The sequence below is a fragment of the Poecilia mexicana genome, unplaced genomic scaffold (assembly GCF_051168715.1).
Source record: "Poecilia mexicana isolate PSO_F unplaced genomic scaffold, ASM5116871v1 scaffold_15, whole genome shotgun sequence".
In the NCBI taxonomy this organism is placed as follows: domain Eukaryota; kingdom Metazoa; phylum Chordata; class Actinopteri; order Cyprinodontiformes; family Poeciliidae; genus Poecilia; species Poecilia mexicana.
Window position 1 is genome coordinate 16,729,194 of NW_028263384.1, and position 13,280 is coordinate 16,742,473.

Consider the following 13,280-nt stretch of genomic DNA (forward strand, 5'->3'; position numbering starts at 1 on the left):
CAACTACGAGTCATGAAAGCAGGAAATTTGGAAAAATGGAAAAGTGAACATATTGTTGAAAAAAAGAAAAAGCCAAAACCAAACTTTCTGACCATTAAAATGTTACATTTGTAAGAAACTAACACTACGCATCACTCTGATAGTTTTTCTGATCTTATAATGAAAAGTAGAAGTAGCAGCAGCTTGATGTCATGTTTTTCTGTAAGAGTTGATATGAATATACTAGATGCATGGAAATGCTGGAAAAAAAAATTAGAGGCACCTAACACTAAACAGCTAGAGCTACAATGAAATATTAATGCAGTATTCATGCAGTAAGAGGGGACCAGTCAAAGTCCAGACATAAACCCAACAAAACATTTGTGGAAATAGATGCCAACTACATCCAATTTGACTGAACGTGATCCATTTTGAAAAAGGAAATTGACAAAAATATCAGTTTCTAGATATATATAAAGCTGGTAGAGACTTGGTGGCTCAACATCAGCATTAACTCAAAGAAGCTTAATAAGAAAACAACAAAAAATGTGTTACAAAAGAAGGGGAATAACACAAATGCTTTTCAGAGTTTGTTTGTAGCTCATTCTGAAGGCATATATCCCATTTTGTATCGGTCAACCAAATAAAACCCTAAATGAAATACGGCACTGTTTATGGTTGTGACGTGAAAAGAAGGTGCAAATGTTCACGAGTGTGAAAACCTTTGCAAGACACTGAAGAAAGAAAAAAAATTAGCTTACTTTTATACATATACATAGAAAGAGAATTGTTAAAAATGAATAGAGAGGTCCGTATGACACAAAGTATAGCAGAAATCACTAAATTATTGATAAAACTAAATTGAGGAAAAAAGAAAAGGTACTGTGATTCAATAACATGGCAAATGAAAGGTTATATTACTTAAGGGTTAAATACAGTACAGTAGATTTAAAGTTTTAAAACTTATTTAGCTTGTTCCTCATTAATGAATAAATGTGATATTATAATTACGGCATTTATTTTTTTTAAAAAGGATGTCATGAAAACAATGAAAAATCCAGTAAGTTTATAAAATAATAACAGTGGGTTAAAAAAAAACCCTCATCAATAAAATGAATACAATAAAACTTTCCCACATAAGTAATTTTTGTGTAAACTCTTAGATATCTATTAGCTGCTTTTGCTGTTTTTAAATTAATCTTTATTTTTAACCGTCTGATGTCAGTCTGCCAAAAATAAAAAATGCACAATTTGTCTCTAATGTAAGGTTCTCACGTCACTGGTGACGCCCGTCACTGGCTTCCTGACAGCAGATTTTTATGACCAGGCACACAAAGGTCTAGCTCACTAATCAACAGCCTACTGTGTGGGACAGAGCAGAACACATTGTTCTTTATAGGAATATGATAAACAAGGCTGCGGTGTTGTAGCAGCTGCTCTACATTGGAGACCAAGTGTGAAAAACAACGCAGCCATTAAAAACAAGCAAAATATTAAAATATGAACATGTGTGTGTGTTTTCTAAGATTATTAGATCTGACTGCAAGCTGTGATGGTGCAACAGAGCTCCTTATGATCACAATTATTGCACTCTGTTCATATTCAGCCACCCTGCAAAATATCTCATTAATACATATGTATATTTTATGGTGATTAAAGCTTCAGAGTCAGAGACGGACCCACATCATGACAACACCTCTGCTCTGCTTCATTTGATTATTTTTTTCCCCCCTCAAACAAATAGTCATCTGAACTCGAGCTGCTCTCTCTCTTAGGACTGCAGTCGCCTTCTCCATCACTGTTGAATGCGACTGACATGATTTTACCATAAATTTCTGCCTGTGAGGTTCTTCTTCACCTCACGTTATGCCTCTGCAGTCACTCTGAGTCATACTGATGATTGCTAAAACCATCTGAGGTCTACCAGTAATTATTTCTGGTAATTCAACAATTTTGGATCCTAAATCTACCCAGTGCCTTTCCGCAGCGCATGACTCACAGTTTACTTGTCTGCTGTGAGTGGACAAAATACATCAGCGCTAACACGCACACCTCTCGCTCTGCCGAATCAATATGACTCCCCAGTTTGATTTGTGCATTCATTCATGACCACATGTCGGATGAAAATCTGTTGAAATTTCAAACCAAAGGGATTTGGGAATGCAATTTTTTTTCCCAGCATATATAAACAGCTAAGTATTGTTTGCCAGCATCTGTGTTTTATCAAGACTTAAAAAAAACAAACAAGAGACTAAAAGCTCCTGCGGCATTTATGCTCTATCAGTATTCAACATCAAACACCTAAGGCAAGTGATGCTTTTAAGATGAGATAAGTTATAGGTACATAATCGTCATATAGCGCAAATTTAATTTTAATTCCTTCTCACATTACAATGCAGGGCGGCAAACTTCATTAATTCTGCACAATATGCAAGCAAATGAGTGCGTCTGAGGTGAGTCATTAGCGGCTATTGGGATGCAGACGGCAGCACGGAGCATCTACGGCAGAGCTTATCATGCTTCACAGTCTCGACCCGGCTGACCTCGTGTCTCCAGGATCAAACAATTACTGTGAACAGGTTAGGAAGGGAAAAAGTGAGTGAGCAACCCTGCAAAGATTAAACAAAGTGGCCACTAATGAACAATTTCTCACCGCAGCATTGATGCACCTTGAACTAACGTAATGTTTTATGTTAAAAGTGCAAACCGATTTAGATTTTGTGTGATATGTCAACGCAGCTGAAGTGGAAGGACACAATTTTCACATTTTTTGTTTTACAAATAAAAACCTTAACGGTGTTTCATGCATTACAGAGTGCGTTTCTGCCACTTCACTTTGGCCGTGTGTAACATTTAAACTTTCCTCTAGGTTATGCCCTGCTTTACATATTGACTTTAACGGAAGCAGTAATGGAACAATGTAACACAGATGCAGGGAAAAATAAACTAAACATGGCCCGATATGTGTTTTACTTAAATCTGTATTTGATTGGACCAGTTAGTCCTCTAAAGCACTGCGAGAAGAAATTTGTTGTGCAATTAATAATCACATTGTTTTTATTCATCTGTAGATATTCAGTCTACAAATAAGCAGACAGATTTTAAAAAGCTGATTTTCCGAACCAAAAAATCCTATTTATATGTGGACAAATACAACACAAAATGTTTTATGCAACATTTCTGATTTACTAGAGAAAGCCTAAATTACACACACCTACCAAGTGACTTCTGGTGGCAGCTCAATGCAACGAATAATATTTGGGTGTATTGGGGAAAAAAAAGTGAAAAAGTTTCATGCCACACTACTCAGGTTTTATTCGTAAAAATCCTGAATAATGTGCCGACATCTGTTCCTGAGGACCAGGACTGAGAAACTCTATCATATAAAATCACATTTCAAACACATTGATGTTTATGGTTATAATGTGATGAAGTGTTAAAATATTACATGCATAATGAAAACTTTTGCAATCATCACTGTTTGTATCTTTTTTTTTTCCTTTTTTTTTTTTTACCTATCAGGCTGCAGGCAAAGGCCCATTTCGTCTTTCCTACAGACAGCAGCCTGAAGAGGGACAACCGGTTATATGATCATTTATTTTTCAAATTTCAGACTTGAAGAGTGTTACAAAGGCCAACTCTGGTTTTTATTGCCTGTCTCAACCCTTTAAGGAGTGAAGAGCAACTCTATCCAAGGCCATTAAATCCATCATCTGCTCTGAGCTCTGCGAGACTGACCTCGATACAGAGAGAGACAGAGACCAGAAACAACTACGCCCCCCTCCCCGCCCTCCTGCATCCACCCCGTTCCCTTCCAGGCCGCGGTCCACTCACGATGACATCAGCAGTCCTCACCTGCTGCTAAAACAGATGGCGCCTCATCACTGACCCCAGCCAGGTTTAGAAGACCTGCTCTGTAAATATACTAATTTGGGAGTTTATAAATGTGCGAACCCTCTGAAGCCATTAGCTTCCCCTCCCACCAGAGCAGCAGCTCTTCTGCTACGTCTGTTTCCAGATCTAAACAGGATGTAGGAGTCGTAAGCAGCTTCCCTGCACCAGACCACCTCTCCACAGGGGGGCTCTTGGCACACGAAGGCACCTGGGGTTGCAACTCTTCCTCCCCCCCCTTCATGTAAACCTCAAATTTCTGCCTTCAGCTGCGGCCAATGCATGGAATTATGGAGCAACGATGGTGAAGTGCTTCTGATCCAGCTTGATGGAAATCTGTGCACATTTCCTCATTCAAAAGCAAATGATACGAAGAGGAAGGATATATAATCCCTTCAACTCCTACCACACCGCCCTTAGACATTTTGAATCTGTCGGTAAACAAAAGGGTTTAACAAAAGACTTCTCGCACATTGTTGTTTCACTGCGTCTTGTCAGGTGAATTAAGACGATTTAAAGTTTTGCACACCAGCTCAATCCACTTCTCACAACAAGTAACTTTGATTTACGCACCCTCTTCCTCTTCCAGTCTGTACAATGATGAAGAATGAAGCTCGCGAAATCAATCTGTCCACCTATACTGCTGCAAAAGAGCTAGGTTAAGCTCCAGTACCTTTTTCCTTCCAGATAAATACAGAAATGTGCACTTAGAGGTTAATTTGCACTTACAGGAAGTATCCAAGCTAAACAAATATCATTTCATGGTAAAACGAGCTTTACCATGAAATGATATTTCATCCATGTCTCGGTATTGAAAATAACTTTTTTTTTTTTTTAAAGGGGGGAAAAAAGGATTTTCTACTTTATGCATTTTGCACCCATCATAAATCACATTGGCTTGCACGTTAATGTCAAGTTGACCTGTCTTGCAGAGACAGAAAGACAAAAAGCTGCTTTCAACTGCCCCCTGCTGACAGGGTCATGAACAAAGCCCAACCTCAGAAGGAACACTGCGCCATTACTGCACAGGTCGATTCAGATCAGATACTCTCAGAGTTCCTGTTCAAAGGTACAAATTCAGTTTAAGATTAGGCTTTCAGAATAACTAGTGGTGAGAAAATCTATCTGATTGAATTTACTTTCAAAAAGAAAGAGAAACGGATGCTTGTGTTTGTGGGTCCATTACTGTTTCCCCTCTTGTTTTTGTTTTAGGGAATCAGAATTTAAACTTGATCTAATAATTGATCATTTCACTCACAAATACAAGCAGCATAAATAAAGAGAATTTAAATTATACAGTGAAACATCAAAGGAACTGAGGTGACGAGACAGATCCGCGTAGACAGAACACATAGCAACCTCTGGATAATTTAGGTCTCAGGGACAACAAGGATACAAAACATTATTAACATTCTGGTGAGAAATCGCTTCAGTATTTTTTTTTTTTTTTTTTTTGGTTCTCTTCAGCTTTTTCTACCCTGAGTAGACATGATGTCCCCTCAGAGGCTGTGGTTAAATCCATTTGTCTGAGAGAAACATGGCTCGAGCAAACCGGCAAGGACAAAGCCTCGGGTTTTGATTTACATAAAAAGCTCAGATTCGAACTTAAACTTCACATGGCGGGGTAAATGATCAACAACAGAGCTGTGGATAACATACCTGTAATGACGCTAAGTGTATTTTTACACTTAACATCCTCCTCGTGTTTCTGGTCACGTTTCTTGCTCCGACGTCGAGTCAACGGGGTTTCAGAAAAATGCCACAACCTTCAATCAGCCCACTGCTGACGACATCCTTTATTCATCCTTTATTTAGAAAGAGAGATCCGATTCTGCTTCAAAAAGTCTTCAGTCAGCACACATCTGGCTTTGCTGTGGATGTTTACAGGGGAAAAGGTTTCCTGAGGGTGATGTCGGCTTTCTTCCTCTGTGCTTTCATGCTTTGCTATGCCATGCTGATTGTTAAAACTTATTACAACATTTATTTGCATCTTTAATTGGTTGTGTGTTGGGAGCAAGACTTACTCCGAAGCATCACTCAGATGCTTTGTTCCAAATGACTCCCAAATGACTGAGTAATGTTAGACAAGCTGCTTAAGTTACAAAAAAGCAGGACTGATATGAGCGTTACTGCAGATTTGCTAGTGGCCAACGACTCTACAGTTTGCGACAGCAGGCTCTGTGCATTCACTTCCTTTAAACTGACTTCATCTCTCAAAAGTCATCATTCCCCCTCCTAAAATTTGTGAAGTTTTAGGGGCTGTTGCGCATTCCCTAACAGCAGCTGTGAGGGGGTGCAGATCTCTACGGATCCCGTCTTTATGACACCACAAGGCCCGGCAATGATGAAATAAACGATTGTGTCAAGAATCTGAGTGCTGTGGTTTAAAAGTGGGTTGTGCTTTGTTTACATGGCATGCAGCTGATTAACTTTCACTCTTCCTCTTCCTCCTCGCTCAGTGGGTTGGGTTCAGCCAAAACGGCAACTGTGCCAACACACCAAATGGCCGTACTTCCGTACCACTACAGCTCACATCAAGAGGACTAGGAACTGCAACTCAAATGAACCTGCAAACTGTGATTATCAAGCCGAAACGATCAATCTCACCGCGGGTTAGGAGGAGGCTGATGGAAAGATGGAGGCGACGTATGCAGAACGGGAGGCTGAATTTTTCACTCAGTTTTCTGAAAAGAAATGAGCCTGGAATCCCAGCAGATTTATACAATTTCCACTGCTATCTGAGGCATAATTTCTCAATTTCCCATCCTATTCTAAGTATCTTCCACATTTTCACCACCCTTGTTATTGACTCAAACTTCCTTCCAATCACTGTTCCGCTCTCACAACCCCTGGTTAATGTTTAGTTAGCCGTCAGTCTGCGTTGGGCAAATATTAGGAAAGCGGAATCATTTCCACATGGAACGTGGCCGAGGTCAGGTCTCTACAAGGAAGCAGATGGGCAAACTTTCTGGGTGAATTCTTGGTGGGTGTCTTTTGCTAAAAGGTGGTCTCTAATCTGAAGACCAGGGGTTCGATCTCTGGCTGGAGCACGAGTCAAAGACGTGCTTTGGCAGCAAAGTGAAGCCAACACTTTGTCTAAGATCAACTAATGAGTGGGGATTTATTTTACTGGCTACGGCATCAGCAAACAACATCTGTGGAGGATCTGCTACTGGTCTGAAGTGGATTTGTGAGCATCTATGGGTCTCCGACCAGAAAAATGCTAAAACTCCACTGCTGTTTCACTACATAGGTGGCATAAGTTCAACAAACACTCCCTCAACAACTTAGAGGCTCAGAAGCTGTCTGCTCCTCTATCTCAGCCTTGAGCCAAAACCATAATACGGTAGGAGAGCTGGATAACATGGTAAACAGGATTGACTTTTACAGATAAGCCAACCAAGGACAGCTCTGCTCCAAGCTAAAAAACGGGAAAAAACCCCAACAAACTTCAATATCTCTGCCATTTTGCGCTAAGTCGCTCTGAGGTGATATTCTATCTGGTACGCTCTGATAAACAAGCTTGTTTTGGACATTCAGGAGTCGTAATAACTTATCTGGGAATAACAAGAGATTTACCAAATATTAGCAGCAGCATTATCTTTTGACAGGATCCAAGTGAGAAGGCCCCGTCTGTCCGGTGGCGCTACCCGGCCTGAGAGGAAGGACAGCAGCAGAATCTGGAGGATTGTGGGTGATACGTAGGAGCATCAGAAAGATCGGTATCCAGATACGCAATACAAGATGTGTCACCATGTCTTTGACTTAGGCAGCACAGCGATGTCTACTTTAAATCCTTCCCTTCTCTTGAACATTGTGAAAAATAGCAGAAAGCTTGTTTGTCTGTCGAGTACACTTAATAAATGAGGTCACTTCAAATTATTTAAAAGAAAATAGAGGAACGAGGGTCAAGGAAAATTACCCCAACATGAGATGGACATCAAAAGAATAATAGCAATAAAGTTGTTGTTTTTTGTCTAAAATGGTTAAAATGTATGAACTTAACTTTTTCCCTAGTGGGAAAACAAAGTTTTCTGATTAAATTAAATAAGTAGTTTCTGTACATTTCTTGACAGTGACCACTAAAGACACAATTTCTACAAATAAAAAGGAACACATCCGTTTTCAAAATCCCATTACAATTTTTCAGCGATGGAAGTGGGCAGATTTAGATTTTACTGGACGATAAAATTCAGATCCAACTCCATAGTCATGCTTTGTTTCTTGCATGCTGAATCATTTCAAACCGAGTCCTAAGAAAGAGCATGCAAGTAATGAATAAAAGTGGAGCCTTGAGAAAAATCACAAATGACTGTTAGTTAATTCAGATTTGTAGTTTCCAAATGACCTAAATTAGTTCCAATCAACGAAACAAGATCTGAACCAGTTCAGCACAATGCATGACGATACCATCCCTCTTCCCAGTATTGACTCGTACTATCAAACAGAGAACAATAAACCGACACAAAAACAAGTCCCCCTTGCAAACCTGACACTTTCTCCGTAAACTAACTCTGTTCTTTGTCCGTGGTAAAGGGATACATTGTCAAACATGAGAAAATGCTTTGAAATGATCTCAAAATCATTTGTGAAGTAAAAACCATAAAGAACATTTGTAAGTGTGCACTTACCATGCAGTTGTCGAACAACTTTATTATTCAACGCAAGTCCCTAGGAAAGATTAGTATAACTGCTGCCACAGGCCCCCCGAGGTGAAAATCACTTGAAAGTGAGGTACTCTACTCCAATAAATACGTTCCACCTATTTTCTAAGTTGGAACTGAAAGCGAGGTCTTAACACAGCAAAAATAGCAACAAAGACATGTAGTATACAAGTGCAGAGAGTAGGTGGTTGTTCTTTTTAATAGCATTAGTAATCCACAGTAAAAGGAGAACGTTTATTTCTTCATAACTTGCAGAGGAAGTCATGTGATGTTTCGATAAAAACATTGTTTTTGGCAGCAGCTCGGTAAAATCCAGATTATCTGGTTCCTACACAGACCCTCTCTGCCCGTTTCAGCCCATCTCATCTCACCATCTTGAGATTGTCTTGCTGTCCCATTGTAATTTATTAACAAGCTCGACAAAGGCCACAGCCTTGAAGATTTGTTTGTGCTGCGCGCATGCAAAGGGCAGGGTGATGGCTGTCACACCTGAAGCAAAGGATAACACAGCAGCCCTGGCCGCCGTCTCTGGCCCGTTTGGAAAGTGTTGCGGATTCCAACAAACACATCAATCAAAATGACAGAGACCAGGCAGCAGGTACGCACAGTTCCTGCTCTTACAAATAGGATTCACCTGAGAAGACTGTTTTTTTTTGTTTTTTTTTTGCTTTAAGCAGCTTTTATTTATAAGAAAAAAAAAGAAAAAAAAAAAAGGTCCTGAGCTCTGAAACATTGGACCAGTCCTCGGAGGACACACTACATGAATACTCACTGATGTGGCAAAGTGGAAAACCAAAGCGATCCTGCAGCTTCTGACGACCCTGCCAGGAGCAAAGCTCCAGCATGTCTGCGTTTAGGAGCCAACTATCTCCCTCATTCCACTAGCATTGCCTCAGCGCTGCCAACGGTCTGTTTCTACAGCAACAACAGACTCCCGTCTCATTTCCTTCGTGGTGTTTATAGCATTCCTTTAGTTTTTTTTTTTTTTCTCCTCTCACCTGGCCCTTCTCAGTGTCTGCTGGGCGCGTCTCATCGATGCTCATTTTCTGGTTGATGGAGGTGAATGTCAATGCAGGTCCACAGTCCTCTACAGCGCCGAATGAAAAGCTCATTAGGAGGCCGAGGGTACCAGTGCATTCATGCTGCTGCACGTTCTGCAAGTTAAGGAAGGAGAAGATGAGCGCGACGCACAATTTCCTGGACAGAAGCCTCTGACCAGTCTTACATGAGATAATGTGTCGCTGTCCATTACACTTACAAGCCTAAGAGATTCAGGTGCACATAAACCAAATTCATATTTTAATTTTGAGAGAGAGGAGAGAATTTAAATAGATAAGTTGCCCAGAGATCAGAATTGACTGCTTTTGCCTTAATCTCTGACTAGTGGTCGACAGGTCAAAAACGATTAAATTTGATTTTTTTTCCTCTCCCCATTTCTGAAAAGCAATAGAGCTTAAAAAAAAAAGCCTCCAGCATTTTCAGTCTATGCACACATCAATGAACAGAATGTATTCTTGACCACGCTGGGTTGAATAAAGGTTGTATTTTGTAGGGATAAAATGAGGGGAAATCTTGTCATTTCTTTATTTTCCACCATCTTCTTCAATCTGCAGCCTACTTCATTACACATTCTAAGCATTAGAAGAAATTGGTATTGTCCAAGAAAAAACATTTAAAGGATATTTATTTAGATCATTTTAATTATAGTGAACACAGCAAAGTTTCAATGATGGCGGCAGGTTTCTAGCAGTGACAGAAAAACTCAGAGTTTACAGAAAAATGGAGCTAAACACATAAATGCTACACGTTTGAAGCAAGAACTGACTCAAGACCAGGTCGGAGTTTCACATTCAAACAGCATTTTGACTCCAAACATGCAGCCAGAGGTAAAATAGAATAATTTAGATCAGTGAAGCTCAACTCTAGTCCTGGAGGAACTACTGACCTGTAACTTTAGGATGCTTCTCTTTCCCCCCCAAAAGCCACAATGGAAATACGAACCACACTCTTATCACCATTTCATATTAGTCTGTCATATCAAATCCTTAAAGCACTGTGGTTGTAACAGCAGATTATGTAAACGGGTTCAAGAGGTCTGAAAATGTTTGCGTGTTATAAAGGCTCTAGAATAAAACAAAAGTCTAAAAAGGAAGCGTTTCTTAAATCACAAAAGGACATCCGTGGTCTACTGAATAATAAAAAAAAAAAAGTTAAAAATACTAGTGTGTTTGTGTGTTCACTGCAAGTCTACGATTAAAATTTACCAACTAGTTATTTTGTCTAACTGCAGCCACTCCACACCCGATAGCCGGGGGGAAACGTTCGCAACGTGGTCACAGAAACGAGTGGACAGGCGAAGCTCTACCACACTCAACTAAAAGCTGGAAAGAAAGGAAAGAAGGAGAGGAAAGTTCTTGAAAAGACAGGAAGTGGAGGATATGTAACTGAACGCAGCATGTAAGAGACTGAGACTTAATGAATTTTATATATATATATATATATATATATATATATATATAGTAGATAACAAATATCAACAACCCCAACCGAATTGGTTATCTTAGGATCATGTCTAAATGGCACGGCTAAGGATCTGATTGCCATGTATCCGTTTCGCTCAATGCACAAGAGACTTGTTATGTGCCTGCGCTCTCGCTGCATATTTGTTTTCCACCTGGGGTGTGCAGCTCCAGATGCAACTGATGCATCTACCTGCCACCGACTGTCACAAAAGTGAGGCAACGCACTGCAGGGAGGGAAGCATCCGAAGCGCTTCCTGGAAGAGAGAAATTTGGGCTCCCGGGGTGTTCAGAGCCAAGCAACTCACGACAGTCTAGTCAGCGCATTACAAGAACTCAGAACGCCGTCATCCAGCGATGAGGGAAAAAAAAACAAAAAAAAAACAAACCCGTTGAAAGCAAAAGTGAAGCCGAGGCTGGGGCAGCGTCGCCTTGATGAGGTGGGAGATGTGGCATTTAATGCTTTTCATGTTCCAACTTCAGGTCTCCTGCCTGAAAATGAGTCGGTCTGTGTTTTGATGCATTTCCTTCTGGTTCTGGTGCAACAACACCCTGAGTCACCCTCACATGAGTGGTATTCAAAGTGTGAAAATGCAAAGTAAATGGGTTTCCTCCTGAGATTTGGACACTTTTACTGTTCTCTCCTGTAGGATGCGTCAGACTGAAGGCACTTCTGCACATATTTGTTGGCCGCCCTCATAAATATGGGTGAAAAGCCTCAACATAAACTTCTCTTTTATAGCAGCAGCATATTGTCACATTGTACTTTGCCAACAGGACAAGTATTAATCATCTATAACATTTCACAGTGTTTGAGCACAGACTCTCCGCTTTCATCTCCTCACCTCATTGATTCAGGTCAGAGGACTGAAATGGGACTGATTTTGAGAGACATTAACCATTTTATGTACATTTGACCATGTTGTGGATTAATATCCCATAAAAAGAAAATTTACCCATTTTTTAGTCCACCAAATGTTTATTTCAAATTTTTTTGCCCATGCACTTTTACAAGTTTCCCAGGACTTTTGAAAGAGAAAAAGAGCCCACAGCATCACAGATCCTTTGCAATGCTTAAACAGTAGACGCATGGTGCTTTTCCACACATTCGCATCTTGTTTCATATCTTCTGCACCTGCAGTTTCGATAGCAGAAAAGCTCAGGCTTAGCCTCATTTTCCCCGGGTGCATAAAGTCACAGCAGAGATTCAATTTGTGACTGCGGGTCAGTAAAGGTCGGTCATCCCTCTCAAACAATCATGTGGCAAGAAGATAGGAATCATTAGAACTGGCAAAAATGTTCCTCGGACTATTTTTGTTTTAAATTGTAGAAACATTCACTTTCTCCACTAGCTCGTTTTATTGGATTATTTAAGACGGTTCATATGTGAGTGAAAGCTTGTGTTCCTGCTAATGAGAGCCGAGACTGATGCATTGAATGGAAAACAGTAAAAGCACTAAAAGGAAACTTCATTAACATCCAGCATTTTCCCAGCATGCTTAGAACCATCAACCTGATCAGCGAAGGAACACGTCAGTATTAGCTCTTATCGTCCCATTCCTCCTTTCTTTTTTTTTCTTTTTTTTTTTTGTTTAGGTCTCTACAGATTAAATTTACTCAAGCATGTAAAACTTAGTATAACAAAGAGTGTCACATCTACTAAAAGAACATAAAACACCCCATGAACCCATCCTGGGGGCTTAAGGAACAATATATTTAACAAGGTGAGGCCGAGTCCTTCCTCACAGCACTCAAGGTCCTCAAAGGCCCGACTGTCATGTCGTCTACTCCACGTTTAATTACATTTTCTGCACTTAACCATCAAGTGGCTCCTGGGAGACTTATGCAAATCTTAGACAGCCAGACCAACACCAGCTGCTGGCTTTTGTAAGTGTGTAGCAGCCCTGAAAACCCACTTCATTAAATGTGTGCGTGCAGAAAGAAAGTAAGAAGGAAGGAAAGAAAGAAAGGAAGATTCAGGGGAACGCTAGCAGCAGGTGAAGTATATGCAGTGAATACAGAGCAGAAAACCTTCAATGGAGGCAAACAAAAAGTTATTAGCCGTTTTCAGTCAACGTTGCCTTCAGTTTGAGGATATAATGGACACAGAATGCGCCGTGCCATGAAAATCTGCGGTGTGCCTTTTGTTTTGCCACATTCACGTTTGCTATAAAAACTGATGCAGTCGCATCTTATTCTGTTGCATTAGCCAAGTTGAAATCCAGAG

At 40.2% G+C, this 13,280-nt stretch overlaps 1 protein-coding gene across 4 annotated transcripts in view; it reads right to left on the minus strand.

The window, feature by feature from the left end:
- Positions 1 to 13,280, minus strand: part of marchf8 (membrane-associated ring finger (C3HC4) 8) — an 85,414-nt gene that overhangs the window by 41,238 nt on the left and 30,896 nt on the right. For 2 of the 4 annotated variants that reach the window (XM_088012772.1, XM_088012773.1), the window contains exon 3: positions 9,533 to 9,688. The exons of the other annotated variants lie outside the window; for them this stretch is intronic. In XM_088012772.1, coding sequence (XP_087868898.1) covers positions 9,533 to 9,688 — 156 coding nt within the window. The remainder of the gene's footprint in view (positions 1 to 9,532; positions 9,689 to 13,280) is intronic. 4 annotated transcript variants of the gene reach the window in all.